Below are 17,553 nucleotides of genomic sequence, written 5' to 3'. Positions count from 1 at the left end.
CTGAACTCGTACTTTTCCCTTAACTGACAGCGTGAAGTGGAGACTAAAGATTACAGGGAGGAGGATGACATCATCTGCGTCTGCATTCATTCCATGAAAAGCCTGAAGATGTATCACAGCGTCTTTGCATTTTGTAGGAGAAATTTGTATTTAAGATGTCAGAAATAATAATATCTTTTGAATGTTTTCTGTCCCGAGGCACAAAGTTCAGTAAATATCATTTCATAAACACTTCTGTGCAGTGTGTGAACAATATTAACACGGAACCTAAGGATGTTCTCAGAGCGACCGTCACCATAACACCAATCCCTGTTATTCATCAGATGTCAAGTTACGATCAATAAACATGAATAATGTCACTCAGTCCGTCTCCTTCCCTCCTTCACTGTCGTCTGCTCTTGCCTCAGCTGTTCACCTGATTCTCATCCACTTATCCAATAAAACTATGACTGCATGTGCCTGTAGCTGCTGGTACACACGTGGTTTTCCATATTCCAACACTCTACTGACACAGGAAAGAGTCCCGTTTCTGTCCTCCGTCCATTCTATCTTCCCACCCTGGCTTAGTAAGCTGTTCTTAGTTTTCCTCCTCCTGCCTCCAGACATTTCTGACGAATGAGCAAAGCAGAAGTATTCTCAAAAGGCTTTATTTGGTATATTTCTGTTGTTGTTTGGTCTATTTTTGGTGTGAATCCAAAAAAGCTGATTGTAAACTCAGTCGCAGTCGCAGATCAGGACCAAAGTCAGAGGAACCACAGCTCTGAAGACGACAGGAGATCATTCAGCATTCTGTTATTTTTCTGACTTCTCTGCATATTTGGATTTTGCAGCACTTTCTCTGAGGTTGACAGAAGTAAAAGGATGTTTTGTCCAACTTCATTTGCATTTTCTCACGAGGAGACAGAAGATTAGGAAAGCATTTCAGTTACACCTCCACTACTGATGACCACACACTGGAATCATCAGCTGTCTGTCACTCTGTCTGGACTGTCAGGACTGTTGGACTGTACAGGTGAATCAGTTACAGTTACAGTAATTCAGTATTAATCTGTGGCACGCGGCTGTCAGATCATTCAGCTCAGGCCTTAGTGTGTGTGTGTGTGTGTGTGTGTTGACAGATCAAGATGTGTTGTGCTTCTGTATTCAGAGGAGGAAGCACTTTCTGTTGCTCTCAGTCTCCACATGCCAGGAATGCTTTTGGGCAGCTCAAGGAATATTTTCTCTGGCTACACACACACACACACACACACACACACACACACACACACACACACACACACACTTTTACAGTACATACACCTTTGCCCCGGGTGTTTGTATGGGCTTTTTATCTTAGTTTTGCACGGAGGTTACTGACTGTGATGTCAGGAGAAACACACTTTCCAAACCCCAAACTTGTTGTGCGTCACATGTGAGTGACACACAGACGCAACATAGAGGCTCAGCAGCCAACACACTCACTTCTCTCCTAACATTATACAGTGTGCCAGCATGCCTGTGAAAAGGTATGACCACCACTGAAACATCACCTGAAAAGACTGAGTGGTGCACGTTGCTAAGGTTACACCGTACCACCTCTGCCTTGAGTGCTTCTGCAGACGGTCCCTGCTGGGCTAAGTGTCTCTGCAGGCTTAATTAATCTGGACCACAAGCATCCACATGAAAGGCCTTCAGGCATATTTGCAGACGTGGAAACACTTGTAGAACTTCTATTCAATACTCTTAGTCTAATCACGCAGACGCACTTAGGCTCTTCTTCTAAACGCTGAATTCCAGTGATTGTGTTTGGAATTTTTTGGAGAACAGAGCCTCAGGCAGTTCTGCTATCAAATGAGTTGGTTCTTCTTCATTTGTTGTTGATATTAAAAATTCAGCAGGTTTCTGAATCACTAATTGTCCAGGACGCTTTAAGGGCAGATATCCAGCAAATCATTTGGATGTTTTTTTAAGACATTTCACCGTCACTGCTGCCCGTTTAACACAAACCAGGAGCAGCGTGAGACTTGAGAGTGTTAGAGTTTCACCCTGTGTGTCACCAGGCCTGAGACACTCGGCTTTGTGGTGAGGGGGAAAGGAAAAAAGTGAAATTAAAAGTTTTAATCTTAATGCTTAGGTGGTGGAAAATCTGTTCATGAATACTAAATTCCCTTATCTACCTACAACACACACACACACACACACACACACACACACACACAGACAAACACATACTTGTTGTGTGTCCTTCTGCAGGTCACCCAAAACTCAAACAATCCTCCTCTTATCCGTCCTCCTGCTGTTACTGTATATGGATTATTTTTACATCATTAATAGAAGAACAATGCAGCTGTGTGCTCCGTTATATTCACTGCTTTCCTGCAACATAATGTCTCAACGGAAAGCAGGACACAGGAGACTATGTGGGCAATTTAGCAACATCCAATTAGGCGGAAATTTGACTGAATCCAGTTTGTGCCTGTGGTTAAAATCGGGCCTAATTGGTTGAGCGTCCGCCTGTTTTAGTTACAGTTGCCACCAATGTTTTATAGAATCTGGATATGAACTTAGTCTAAGAAATACAACCATTAAAAACTCTGAGAGAATTACTAATCATTATACCCTCGTGTCTGAGGCAATCAAGCATTCACAGCATGTCCATATGAAACTCTAAATATAAGTTCTTGTGTTGTGCGTTTGCTTCTGTCTGGTGTTGCTCTTACTTCTTTCTCTCTGATTATATTCAAGAAAACTCCGTCTCCTCTCCGGGCCGTGACACGCTTCAGTAAACCCCCAACCAAGGAATGAAACACTAGACGTCACGTCCATTTCAGTTTTGTGAATTTCTTCTATATCGACTCCCCACAAAATCCAATTCACATTAAAAGTGTGAATGTGAAGCCTCTGACTGCTCCAAGTTCTCTGCTCCCTGGTTAGAAAATGATTCAAGACTGCATGAACACAAACAAAGAAGTTCACCCATTCAACTTAATCCCAAAGTCTAGTTATATCACGTAAAATGTGTGTGTGTGTGTGTGTGTGTGTATTCTAGTGAATCCTTGAGGGTAAACTTGTTTTATTTACACCTCAGCAGCTACAAATCAGCTGTTCACAGAGCCTGAGTGTCTGGCTGAAGGACACTTGAGGTGGATGCACGTGGTCACGCGTTTGAACGTTCCGTCATTCTGCTGAAGGACGGCCCTTAAATAAAAGCTTCCTCCAGGAGCGGCTCACATCCATTATCCTGCAACAAAACACTCTTCACTCAGATGATCGTATTAGAACGCTCATTTTTCTACATTCCTTAAATGTCATGGTACAACCCGCCAGGCTGCTAAAGTACGGCCCGGACAAATATTCATGCCATTTGTCTTCCTGTTCCTCCCAGAGACTCCAGGGAGAGGAGAGGACGGCCAGCAGGACACGTCTTTCTCCGACTCGTCGCTGTTTGCCCACTGGGGTCAGGAGCTGGGTCCAGAGCAACGCAGGGTGGCGCTGAAGATGTTCCAGTACTACGGATACAATGCCTACCTCAGTGACCGGCTCTCCTTAGACAGGCCCATACCGGACCTCAGGCCTGACGGGTAAGACAGCCAGTACCACTCACAACAGTTGATCAAGTGCAATGACGTCGTGCCAGCAAAAGTGCAAGTTATGTTTATGTAAGTGCAGATTTTTGTTTTTTCACACCTGCATCTGTGTGGGATGTTTTCTGGCACAGAGTCGGGCAGCGTGCCGCATTATGAGGCTCTGACTGCAAAGCTTACAAATCAGCTAGTATGGAGTGGCACTGCTAAGAGTTTGACACATTGGAAACAGCACACAATAACACATTGAAACCCAAGTGTGTTCCAGAGTCGTTATCCCGCCGTGAGGCCTTTAATCATTTGGGCTTTTTCCATCCAGTGTAGGAAGCTTCTACTAAATTGTACACTTTTGCCCCTAAAAACACCAATTATTAACAATGCTGCTGGCACGGGGAGCCTTCAAGCCCGGAGACCGCAGAGCAGGCAGGAGAACAACACTCAGGGTGCAGGGGCTCTGCATGCTGGAGGCATGGTGAAGGTCCAGGTGATCATCAATCAAACTCTACTGTGTTCAAGGCTGGATTAAAGGTCTTTACTATAGCTGCCATCCATAACTGCTTATGGATGTACAAGCTCCCCTTTGTTGCTGCGTCACACAGCCGACTGAAGGTGGCTGGACCATGTTTATGCTTTCAATCTTCAGCCTGAGAGACACATTTATTTTTCAAAGCCTCACATGGTTATAAATACAGTTTGGGAAAATTCTATTATCATATTTGCAACCTGCAGTATGTTTGAAGTCACATTTCACTCAGATTAAGGCGATAAATCGTAGAAGAATCGTAGAAGTTGAGGTAATGTGAGTATGCTTACATTGAATAACAAGTAGATGTGATTGTAAAGCAATATATTCAACCATATGAACGTCAAGAGCAAACCATATCAAATACTTTTCCTTATATTCCAATTACGCCAGAGAACGATTGAATCCTGTCCATGTAGACAGCTTACTCGCAATATCATATAAATATAATGATTAATACAACGTCTAACTGCATGGCAGCCAGTTTCCACACAGCTTTCATGTTTATACTGTGGAGTGCATCTGCCATTGTCAGCACAGGAGCACAGGCTGACACTCTGGAGAGCCACTTGGTGCCTGGGTGCACAGGTTGGCACCCTGGGGACACAAGGAGCAAAGGTTCTTTCCTCTCCATGAAGGCTCTATGGAACATTCTCTCCACCACAACTCGCTCTGTGTCCTCCCTCCATAACCACAGTCTCTGCAGAGTCTCCAGTTGCCAGGATATTTCCCTAAAGTAGCACCTGAGCCGTGTTAATCTACAGACACGTGTTGGTGTTATCACAGTCTCATCTCTCATGCTGTATGTTCAAATATAGAATGGAAGACTCTCTCTTCAGCCATGGAACTGCGTATTCGGTGTTGCGTCATTTGCCGTATTTAGAAGACCAGCATTCATTTACACATATTAATATGCACGTATACATCTTATAGAAAATGGAAACACAAGCAATAATTGCTCAAGGGAATGAGAAAGTTTATACAATTTATTCTACAATAAATCATATGCGGCTATTGTGGGATGGAGTAATTGCCACGGACGACGGGACAAGAAAATGTGATTACAGAAGCGTTTGACTTTAAAGGGGGCATCAGCTGCATGACAAAAGAAGCTTTGTTCACTTTATTCACAATGACAGAGCACAAAGTGTGGAAACACAACGAGGAGCCTGGTTGATGTCAGACTAACCACACTAATCAATAATTTATTCCTCTGATTCTAATTCCTTTGGTAGCTGTGTGTGCTGGAGATGTGATACCAGTGTAAGGTTCTATACGTATGTTTTTAATACTCAATTGACATTTTAAGTTATTTGTAATTTGTAGAGCTCCGTCTAAATTTAACCCCAGAAAAGCACATAATACACGCTAAAGGTCAACATGTATGTAAGTAATAGTAGAGTCACATTCCTACAACAAAATGAAATCCCAAAAGGGTGATTTCATTGTGGTAATCAATACTAGTGCAGTAGTGCAATGGTGCATGGTATTGATTACTGTGGTATTGATGCAGGCGTATCTCTGTTTCAGTCCTGCTCTCACCTTTAGATTGCTCAACATCAGTCCTTTGTAATATGTGTGCCTTATATGATGGTGGAGTTAAAGATGTAAACTTAAAGGCAGGCAAAGCTCAGAATGAGGATTTACAAGCAGTGTGTTTTTAAATAAAGGTCAGAATACGGCAGAGAGGGAATAAGAGAATAAAGGAAAAGCAGCTTAATCAGAAAACAATTAATGAAACCAAAGAAATACAAACTGTGACAGGGGCATAAAGCCGTGTTCAGAGATATCAAATAACAAAGTGGGAACAGAGCGGGCCGGGGCGGTGAGTAAGTAAACGCACAAAGAGTCCAAAAACAGGATAAGGCAGGTTCAGAGACAAAGCAGCTTACTGAAGTCAGGCTGACGAGCACAAGGGAGCAGAGCTGAAATCCAGAATCCAGAGGGGAAGAATAGGACTCAGTCTGAGCTTTAGCTTCATTAAGGCTCACATCCCAGCCTCAGAGGGACAATTTATGGCATTTTAGTCTGGTCGGTTAAATAAATGATTAATGAAACTCTGAGATATAAGGAAAGAAATATAGATGAGAGATTTTGATTGAAGCTCTGACCGGCTGATGTTCCCTCATTGTTGCCGTTCCCTGGCAGAGCCTCAGCTTGTTTAATGTTGTTTTGGCTGCAGGTGGAGGTTTAACGTTAATCTCTCCCCACATCACAAACACCACAGCAGCACCGCAGCACAAGAGAGTAAATCAAATGATTTCAGGGCTTTCTTGTTGGAGTGCAGGTGTATCAGTGTTTGCCCAGTTTGATGACCCCACCCCCCCTGCCCTGACCCTCAGGTAAGGCTCCATAAATGTATAATGTGGCCCTCAGCAGACCTAGGCTCAGGATAGAGATGACCTCCAGGGTAATCCAATCTCATACTACATGTCTGCGTGGCCTGAGGGTCGAGCTAGATCGCCAGGCAGAGGGAGAGAGAGAGAGAGAGAGAGAGAGAGAGAGAGAGAGAGAGAGAGAGAGAGAGAGAGAGAGAGAGTCTTAACTGCCACCATCTCCTGATGTTGTTGACTCCATTGCTGTCGAGCCCTCTGCTCTGCTGGCAGGGTTGTGAGACCAATTTTTCATTTAAACTTTCATTTAATTTGTTATTTTACTTTCTCAGGCTTTCCTCGGGATCCAAGGAGGAAACAAACAGTAAAGAATCCCTTGTGTAGAAACAGTTGGAATGCAGACGTAACACTGCAGTTTCTACTTTTCCTGCATATTCAAGCTTTTCAATCTCCAGTCTTAACCTCATTCTTTATAATTCTGACAGTCTTTTATAAAGGAGCCTCACGTTGAGAGCTCCAGCCTGCAGAACAGCATTTCTCAGAAGAGCAATTAGGGAACACACAGCTCTTACTTTTCCCACTTGGGTTGTTTAACTAAGATTTATGGCCCTATAGGCAAGTTTCAGATGAACAATATATCAGTCTGATTTCTTCATTTTACACAAATCGGCATGTGGAAACCTCAGCACAGGTTTTCTCAGGGGAGACTAGAGGGTCGTGGGTTTGCTCTCACAATAGGAAATGCGTTCATCGATGTCCCTCTGCGTGAACAGAGATGCAGACACTGTGCAAATTAGTCCAGCCTCTGCAAATACGTACAACAGAAGACGGTACACCTGACATCATCATCATCATTGACCTCCTGAGGAAAAGTGTAAAGTAAATGAATACACTGGCATGACTGACAACGCAATTATGCTACTACTTGCTTTCAATTTGACCTCTACATGGAACTCAGCGATGGTTTACTGGTGACATCAAAGCTGATTACTACAACATGCACTTCCTGTTCTATACCTGAATGAATATTGAATTATTTGTCTCCCACAGGTGCGGAAACATGTCCTATCCTTTAAACCTCCCTGAAGTGAGCATCGTGTTCATTTTTGTGAACGAGGCCCTGTCTGTGATCCTGCGCTCCATCCACTCGGCCATCAACAGGACGCCTTCCAACCTCCTCAAAGAGATCGTCCTGGTGGACGACAACAGCAATAACAGTAAGCCGGCTCTGTGATAGACTGCAGCAGGAGGGATGTTAACAGTAATTATAGAGTGCAGCAGGAATAGAAGCAGGCCCACACTTTTCATATAATCACCCCCTGCATGGAAACATCTGCATCTGTGCTATTTGTTGCTCTGGATGCTGCGCTGTTGCATTGTATTCCTTTAATGTTTTTAATTAGGGCCTGTATTCACTGAATTTAACCAATAAACACAGCAGCGATCCTGAGGCAGAACAGAATCCAGGAAGGTTGTGAAGTGTTTTTACACGTTACCCGGATTTGCAACTACAATTCTTACATCTGTACTGAAAGTAAACTAAACAGAGCAAATCTGATGATCTGCAGACATTGTCTGGATTATGTGGGCACACACACATCACACATCAAACACATCAACATGCATCGCTGTAAGCTGGAGTCTGGCTGCTTTGTGCTGTGGCCTCAGTTAGTGAGTCGTTAGAATACTGAAGCTCGTCCTTCCTCGGGGATGATCATCAATATTTAAATGACAAATAATGCTTTGTTTATGAATGTGTCCAAACTCATTGCTTATACATCTGATGACTGACATCTCATCACAGTGTGAGCCAGATCACACACACACTCACACACACACACACACACACACACACACACACACACACACACACACACACACACACACACACACACACACACACACACACACACACACAGTATATGTGGGCATTGTAACATGTGAGAATGAAACTTGTGGATGAAGATAAGATGAAGTGTGTTGACATTCTTAAACTGATGGATGATTTGAGTCCATCACTCTGTCCTTGCTGTACACACACTCTAACTACATGTGACACAGATGCATTAACATGTATGGGCATTCTCCAGCACGTATCCACATAATTAGAATGTGTGTTAATGCACAGGTGTAAATTAGGTCTGAGAGACGGGCAGCATATGCTGACAGCATCTAACTGCTGTGCCCGGTTCGCTCAGCGCTATTATTACTTTCATGAGTGATGCTTAACCCCGATAAATAATGCTCAGTGCTGCCCGCTCTGCCAGGCAAAGGGGATCGACTTGAAGTCAGCAGTGAGAAGTCGACACATAGCCCAGGGTAATTTACAGTGCAGACTTAACTACATTAGTAAGGCAGAAAGGATGGCTATAAAAAGGTAATGACTCTGTGCCAAGGTCATTTATAGGCAATCCACTTTTAAATGAGCTGTGCTGCATGTAACAAGGACTGAGACAGCCATTAGGAGCAATCAGCTCGGGAAATGTTGCCAGTGGGAAGAACATGTTTAGCAAAGTCAATGATGCAAAACTTGTAGCTCTTCATCCTGCTGTACAGAACAATGTGCAGATTCTATACTGCAGGTGGTTTGAGAGACTCAGTCATCTCAATCTGATACAGTTCTGTCTCCTTCAGGCTTTATTAAACAGGAAGTTGAGCTAATCTAAAGCCGTCTACTCTGTTCATCACTCTAAAGCTGAAAGGTTGCTTTGGTTGGTGGATTATCTCATTGCATCCTTTAAAGATCCAGATTTCACTTCATAATTGCGAGCTGGGGAGACGTTTGGTTCCCTCAGTGACCCAAGTCACGTATTGACATTTTGCTGATGGCATTTCCCCCTGTTTGCTCGGGCACTCAGTCACACGCCTCTGATGGCTCTGCTGTTATCATCATCACCACTGCTGTGAATCTTATCTGCGCTAAATATCGGAAGCTAGCTGAGCGATGATGCGTCTGGGATTCTTGAAGGGGTCAACCTGCAGACGGTGAGGCTCCGGGGGCAGTCGGAGCTTTACACCGGTTATCTGCCGCTGACACAGTTCACCTCCAAGAGACATTAGCATGCAGGAGGCCAAGCAGCCATCAAGGGAGAGAAGGGCAAATTGACCGAGCTGATTTCTGCTTAATTGGATGATGTCCCAAGCTGTGGCCTGAGAAACGCTCATCTTTGTAACAGCAGGTTGGGAGAGGGGCTCATTTATTAGACAGACTGTCACAAGACAGATTTCATAAATTAATGAAACAAAAAAAATCCCTGGGAGTCTTTTGAAGGTGAGCGGCGAATTCTAGATTACAATAGTTAGAGAATAGATGAGTCTCAGTTTCCTGCTCCGTCTCTGCTGAATATGCATCAATCAGGGACTTTCTGGGTTCAGACTTCACTGAAGGCCCATAATGCATAGCAACCAAAAAGGATCACATTCAAAGAAACATGCAGTGATTAAGAAAACGCCTTCGTAGAGTTGGAGAAGTTTCACGATACTCGACTACTACAAGAGCAGAGTCAGCAGGAAGGAGCAGATCATTTGCTGCCGTAATCAAAGTGGTTTCAGTGCTGCGAAATGGCCTTAAACCAGATTGATAAGGCTCCAATAAATTATTAGAGGGGAGATAGTTTGTCATCTGGTCAGCTACGGAATGCTCAAGGATTTTGTAAAGGAAAAGAAAGTTAGAAACAGATTATAGTGGTTTAGGACGGCTGGATCCAGAGGCTGTGTGTGTGCGTGTGTGTGTCTGTGTCTGTGTGTGTGTGTAAAATCTGTGGTTGTTGTCTCTCAGCTACTCCAGGAGTAATGGTGCTATTCCTCACTTTGATGAATCTGAAGCGAACATAAGAATAACGATGTGCTGCACGTCACAACAAATCATCATAAATCAGTCTGAATTATTCATTCATGTAAAATATAGATACAGTAATCTGCTGTAAACTCCTCAGCAGCTGCACAGCATTAAGTGCCACTCCCTCTGCAGAGTTATGTCCTAAATTAATGGAAGGAGAGTTTTATAGAAAAATCATATTGAAATTGTAAATCTATCTTGTTTTGTGGACGAGGTAATGCTAGCAGAGGGAGACGTGTCCTTGCCTTCCTGACCCACAGCCCCTTCTTCATTTATATTCCAGTAATCTAATCAAAGACACTCAGGGTGGCTGCTGAATGCAATTAACAGGAAAAAACAGGAAAGTGAGCGCTGCTGGCTGTTTAAGTGGGAAGCTATCCTGGTGAACCCATTACATGTGGCACAGTACAGTGTGTACCGAGTGTACTGTGTGAGCTGTGTGTGCTGTGTGAGTACTGTGTGTACTGTGTGAGCTGTATCCTCTACTAAAGCTGCTTTCTGTTTGCCTGAGCAGAACAAGAACAGACAGACAAGAATGAGTTTTGAAGAGTTCCACTTACTGTTTTGGTTTTTACATGTGGCGTTTGGTGGGAACACATTCAAGCATGTCATTGATGTGAACACTCATAAATAAGCATGAATCATCCGTCGTTACACTGTGAATCATTCATAGCAACCACATGCTATTTGGGTTCATTTGTAGCTTCCCACTGTTATTCTAATAATGAATGCAGTATAGAAGAAACTACTGCAAATATACGACACACACTTCTGATTCGGCCTTGCTGCCTGGACATGTTCCAATGTTTTGCACTTATACAATGTTTGAATGAAGGCAAAACATTCTGACATTTCAACCAGTCATAACATGCAGTACGTGGTTTGATAGATGTTATGAACTTCACTCTTCTTCTCTCCATGTTCCCTTTAATGAACATTTCCCGGGACTTGTTGTGGAAGCCGTCAGAGTGTTGTGTTGTGTTGTGTCGTGTTCTGTACCTGATGTGTGCATGAAATGAAGCTTGAAAAGGAGCTTTAGGAAGTTCTCTCAAATCAGAGAGGTCACTGTTGCTATAGAAACATGACCTCCACGATTACAATACAGCAGCGGTTGCACAGGATGTACTGTCACACATTGGGTCTCAAGTGTACCTGGAAGTCCTGAAGGTTACAAACGACTGTGTGCGTCAATGACCTGATCCCACCTACAGACCAAACTAAGGTCTCTTTACATTGAAATGAAATAGATGAAGATGAGAATGTGGCTTTAATGCTTTGATGCTGTGGTGTTTGGGTCAGGGACGTAAAACAAAGAGCCTGATTCAGCTGCTGCCACACTCTAATACTCCAACATTTTACATGAATTGTTCTGTATAAGTTGTTTTATGTAATTGATGTAGCTGCAGAAAGGAACAAGGGCGACTAATTAGGGTGTCAGAGTTTACATTTGAATAACTTTATGCCTCATTAGCTCCATATACTGTCCACTGCTACTCAGTCACATGGTTGATCATTTAGATTCCACTTAAAATGTGAGTAGAAATCCATTAACAACTTAAAGGTTAGATTTTAGGAAAACCTTCTGGCTAGAGTGTCTATAAATACTCTGCGCACAGAGCTGAAGGAAGCCAGTTTCTGTCCTCCTGCAGCTCCTGATTCCTTTACAAAAACAACATGGTGACATAATGATCAAGCAGCCAAACGTGTTGGTTGTAAGATAGGAGTAATGTGACTGTGATGTTCACTCGCTGCCCTTTGTTGACATTTCAAAGCCACTCAAAGACAATTATTAGACCAAGAAACACACCGGTACCAGAGTATTAGCATAAGGAACATGTGTCTCCACAGATATGAGGATCGGCTCAAGTTTTAATGAATCACATGCAAACCTTAAGTTCATGTATTCAACTTGATGTATTCATTTGACTGTGATGTCACTTATATTGACCCCCAGCTGTTTCTGTGTTCTTTGGCTCGTCCCTTACATCATCATAGGTTTGAATAAGTGGAGGCTTTTCCCTTAAAATATAGTTTTATTGCAGATAATTGCTCTCGTTGCCTAGCAGTCACTTTTGCCTCGACCTGGATCAGAACCGTGGAAACTCTTCCTGAACTTGACGATCATAAATTAATGAACCGTCTCGCATGGAACATCACATTCTCCCCTCAAGTGACGATGACGCATGGCGCCACACAATCACAGCTCTGACCCACTTGTGTGTGTCTAAGACATATTGACACACACACATTTACTTCAAACAGTGTTCTGCCTCTGATTCTGCTCTTGCGAAATGATATAAAAGCAGCCCAGTTTAAAATTGCATGTTTGGGTTAATGCATTATGTATTTGAGATATTTGTATGGAAATATGGGAGGGAGGGAGTGTGGATTGAAATGCATGACAGAAGTGATTTAGCTTTGCTGTTTGACCAGTGAGGGAGGGAAGCGTCTGTTTTTTCAGCTCCTGGGAGAAGAAGCAGGTTTCAACTTTGCAGCTTATTGAAGTTTTGTCACGCAAAGACAGAGAGCAGGCAGAGATAGTTAACTCATTTATCATCAATGATGACAGAGAAGCATTCAACATCCCTGGCGGCAATTTAATAAACAAGCCCTGCAGAAATGACATCTAAAGCAACGGCCCTGCCAACCACCTGACCCAGTTAGACTGAGTATGGACCTCAGTCTGGTCCGGGTGACCGACCTTTACTCCCACTCACTTTCTGAGAAAACGATGATGTACCTGTCCATCAATCGGAGCACAACGTTCTCATTGATTTATGTGTTTGACCAGGGAATAATGAAGGTAAACATTGAGGGCATACACAGACTTCCTCCATTTCATCCTCCCGTGTTGTGAGAAGCATTACTGCAGTCTTCATCATTGCAGAGGCGCGTTATGACGGCTAAGCCCCATGGATCTCTGCTATACTGGCTCAAGCTGCTGCCTCTTTGGTCCGGTGATCAAAGCGCTGAAGCATGAGTACTTTTGGCTCCAACCCGTGAAATAATGCACACTGGAGGAGGACACGAGGTCTTAGGGGTGGACATTTGCTCTCAAGCGGCTTTTTCTCACTTACTCACCTACAGTATCTCACAGCGTATCTTCAAAACCTCTTCACATTGATGTATTATTCATACCTTTCGTTTATATATGTGAACCTCACTCTCTCGCCCTCTCTCTCTCTCCGTCTCCCTCTCTCTCTCTGCGTGTGTGTTCTAGATGAGCTGAAGGAGAAGCTGGGGGACTTTGTGGCAGAGACAAACAGCCGGCGTCCTGGCTTCATCAAGCTGGTGCGGCACTCTAAGCAGGAGGGCCTGATCCGGTCGCGCGTGAGCGGGTGGAGGGCGGCCTCTGCTCCGGTTGTGGCCCTGTTTGACGCCCACGTGGAGTTTAATGTTGGCTGGTGAGTCACAGTCCACACAGATCAACGTGCAGCTCAGGGAAGAAACACCTGGACGCATACATCTGAGCTGTATACTGTTTAGACACCCATTACATAAACACACACACACACACACACACACACACGCACACACACACACACACACACACACACAGCGTAACTTTGGTATTAAATTCCACTGACACACGCATCTCTCAACTCTGATCTGCAAATTTAGGCGTAAAAGTCAGAATAGTTGGCATGGTAACAAAGTCCCAGACCCACTCTGAGTGATGTAATGTCCTGAGTAGAGTGACGGAGAGCAGCCGTCCTTAAGTCCCTTTAGCTGCAGGCTGAGTTTGACAATCAAGAAGGTTTTTAAGTCTTTTCTTCCGAGTATAATAAAACCTTTCACAGTAAAATGCTCCGCTAGATGTTATACCAGCACTTTGTTTATATTTATGCCTTTTAATCATCTCTTCATGCTGTTTTCATATTTCTATACCATCTTGGCGTTTATGTGTTTGTGCTGCTTTGTTTTATGACTTAATGTGACAAATTTATTCCACATGTGGGCAAAGAAGTTCTCCTCTATTCTACACGTGTTCATACAGAAGAGTTTATGAGCTCTGAAATGAGAAAGGTTTCATTTGTGTGCTGACCTGAAACCCTGAACCGACTACAGGAGAACGTCCCTGCTCGGTTCTTCAGTCACACTTGGTGGATGTGGAATGAAAAGTGCAGTTTGTGTTTGAGTTATTCACCCTTTGACACCGTCTCATATATACTAAAGAACTCCCTCATTAGATTTTGAACAAGATCTGAACTTTCACTCATGGTGAGCTGATGTGGTCGGCTTCAAATGATTCTATATTGACAGGAAAGTGAAATGAATAAGTGTTCTTTATTCAAACACGTTTTTGCAAAGGCTGTTAGTTCTGTTAGAAGGTATTTTATATGATGGTGCTGCTGTATGATGCATTAGGGTTAAACTCAAAATAAACACACGGTCAACGGGTTGGCATCACTTCAAGTACTTGCAAATGAAGAACATCTGACTCTCTCTCTGTATCTCTGCACATCTCTGAGAAAGGAACACATTTCCATTAACGCCTCAGATAAGTGGAATTAAATGACAAACATGATTACAGCGTTAATGGAGGCGTCCTGTCAGAATAAACACTCTTGGTAAATGACTTTCCCTCTGTGCGCCTGCAGGGCTGAGCCCATTCTGCAGAGGATTCAAGAGGACAGAACACGAATCATCTCCCCGTCGTTTGATAACATCAAGTACGACACGTTTGAGATTGAGGAGTACCCGCTGTCTGCGCAGGGCTTTGACTGGGAGCTGTGGTGCCGCTACCTCAACCCACCCAAGTACTGGTGGCACAAGGGCCAGAAGAGCGCCCCCATCCAGTAAGAGGAGGCACTACACACACCTGATGGCTCCTATCAAACAGCACATCAGGAACAATTAGGATTAGATCTCAAAAGGAGAAGAAGTACTCAAAGTAATAACTGAAAGTAAAAAGATGTGTTATTGGTAATTTACTGAAGAAACAAAAGTACTGAGGATAAGAATACAAGGTCTAGACTAGAGGGACTGGAGGAAATGATGGATAGAAGGATGGAATGTCTTTAGGGACTATTGCTTTGAGAGGAATGCAATGGAGTAGGAAGTACTAAACTGATCTGAATAATTAGTACTTATTAATCTGAATTTTAAAGCAGAGTAAAGTAGTCACAGGTAAAATCCTTGTACCTGGACTTTACTTTTAGTCCTGTACTGACTTTTAGTCTCTTCTCTCTCCTCCTCTGTGGCCTGGCACACATTACACTGCAGAGTTTATGTTCTTGTCTCTGTCGCCGTGGGCTGTAGACAGAAACAAGCAAACAAAACTAATCTCCGTCCTCTTTAATCCCACAGGAGCCCGGCTCTGATTGGCTGCTTCGTGGTGGACCGGCTGTACTTTGAGGAGATTGGTTTGCTGGATGAGGGGATGGAGGTGTACGGAGGAGAGAACGTGGAGCTGGGCATCAGGGTGAGTAATGGTGTCAATCTGCGGGGCTGCGGGCTATTGTTCATTCAGGTAACGGCCGGAAAATTAACGAGGATAATGAAACTTCCGGCTGTTGGGAGGAAGGTCACACACATCTGACCCCACTCTTCTTCTTTCCCAGTTAAATACTCGACTTAATGAGACAGTACACTTTGTCCCCCTGCCAGTCTGGAATGCGGAACTCCCTTTCCAGCAGAAGTTCAGAAAACAGACTCTGCTATTGAGAGAGGGAGAGGGGGGGGGGGGAGAGAGAGAGAGTGAGGAAAGGAGAGAGAGAGAGACGGGGGGAGAGGGAGAGAGACAGTGAGGAAGGGAGAGAGAGAGAGAGAGAGAGAGAGAGAGAGAGAGAGAGAGAGGGAGGGAGGAGAGGGGGAGAGAGACAGACAGACTTGGTCCCATCCTAACCTCTACATTTGACCACTTGCCTACCTTATAATTGTCTGTTCGTCAATCAATGCTAAATCATTAAAACCCTCATTAGAATAAATAATGAGGGCGTGTTAATGAGTCTGAACGACGCGCTGATGATCCCTCTGTGTAGAGATGGAGGTGCTCTGCTCCTCTGTGTAGAGAAGGAGGTGATCTGCTCCTCTGTGTAGAGAAGGAAATGATCTGCTCCTCTGTGTAGAGAAGGAAATGATCTGCTCCTCTGTGTAGAGAAGGAGGTGCTCTGCTCCTCTGTGTAGAGAAGGAGGTGATCTGCTCCTCTGTGTAGAGAAGGAGGTGATCTGCTCCTCTGTGTAGAGAAGGAGGTGATCTGCTCCTCTGCTTCTCCTCCATTCTCACCGTGTAATTCTGCCACAGTCGCTCCTTTAGAGCCATCATCAGCTCTGAGTGTGAGCTGGCTGGGAGGCGCTCAGCTCAGCGGTACCACAGGCAGATGGGCTGAGGGGAAGAGGAGGTCTCCTCAGGGAAAGCTAATGATGGTGCATCTACTGTACAAAGACCATTAATGCAGCTATCAAGCCTCTCAGTAAGAGCTGGAAGCAGGAGGCAAGGTTCATCCTCCTCAGCTGCACTGTGAGGAGGAAATGGAGGCAGTTTACAACAGGATGTGAGCGCGTCCAGCCTCACTCACAAAGATGCAGGCAGCAGTAAAGAAGCAAGATGAGTTTTCCTCCACAAATGTCATGAGTTGAGAACTTCTGGAGCGGATTACGGCTCCACTGAAGGCTTTATTGCTCATCATGGAGGGTTTTATTGCTCAATCAGGAGCCAGCCCTGTGTATAAACTGTACATTATAGATTGATAGGTTCTTCAATCATTTCTGTTGCTACAGTCTCATAGGCAGGCATCTCTCCCTGGACTGTAGCTTATATATAAGGGCTCTGACATTAACTACACAAACGTTTACACACAGTGATGTCATTCCCATCTTCTACATGCACATCCTCCAAAAGTCTGTGAGGTGCAATACCCACGTGAACCACCAGGGCAGTAGAATTGTGGTAAAAGAGCAAAGATGAGGCAGTGACAGACAGGCAGACAACAACAACAACAACAACAACAACAGTGGAAAGTTATGAAGGGAAACTGAGTTTGTCCAAAATCAGAATCTCCATTACAATGTGCAGAACTGGGACTTCTGAAGGAGGATTTTCCAGTTTCGGTCTGTCTGTCTGCCAGGGAGAACTCAGCTCTGATCTCTGCACAAAGACTTTATGATCCTTTCAGTTACACACAAAGTACGTAAGCAAGTATTTGAACATTGTTGCTCAGTAGTGGATCCTACAGGTCTGAGCACTACGAGACTTGAGGGCAGATTTGGCTCCAGATTAGCAACCCCATAGAGCCGCAGCACTGCCTCTCTGTGTGTGTGTGTGTGTGTGTGTGTGTGTGTGTGTGTGTGTCT

The 17,553-nt window shown here is 44.1% G+C and overlaps 1 protein-coding gene across 1 annotated transcript in view; it reads left to right on the top strand.

Annotated features, from left to right (window-relative positions):
• galnt18b (UDP-N-acetyl-alpha-D-galactosamine:polypeptide N-acetylgalactosaminyltransferase 18b) overlaps nucleotides 1-17,553 on the top strand; it is a 62,996-nt gene that overhangs the window by 21,573 nt on the left and 23,870 nt on the right. The window contains exons 2-6 of the mRNA XM_076156253.1: nucleotides 3,365-3,560; nucleotides 7,470-7,636; nucleotides 13,478-13,661; nucleotides 14,859-15,056; nucleotides 15,568-15,682. Coding sequence (XP_076012368.1) covers nucleotides 3,365-3,560; nucleotides 7,470-7,636; nucleotides 13,478-13,661; nucleotides 14,859-15,056; nucleotides 15,568-15,682 — 860 coding nt within the window. The remainder of the gene's footprint in view (nucleotides 1-3,364; nucleotides 3,561-7,469; nucleotides 7,637-13,477; nucleotides 13,662-14,858; nucleotides 15,057-15,567; nucleotides 15,683-17,553) is intronic.

Source organism: Genypterus blacodes, unplaced genomic scaffold (genome assembly GCF_046128005.1).
Source record: "Genypterus blacodes isolate CSIRO-AG114 ecotype Tasmania unplaced genomic scaffold, CSIRO-AGI_Gbla_v1 ptg000067l_1, whole genome shotgun sequence".
NCBI classification, from domain to species: domain Eukaryota; kingdom Metazoa; phylum Chordata; class Actinopteri; order Ophidiiformes; family Ophidiidae; genus Genypterus; species Genypterus blacodes.
Note: the sequence above shows the minus strand (reverse complement) of the source record. Positions and strands in the feature narration are given on the sequence as shown.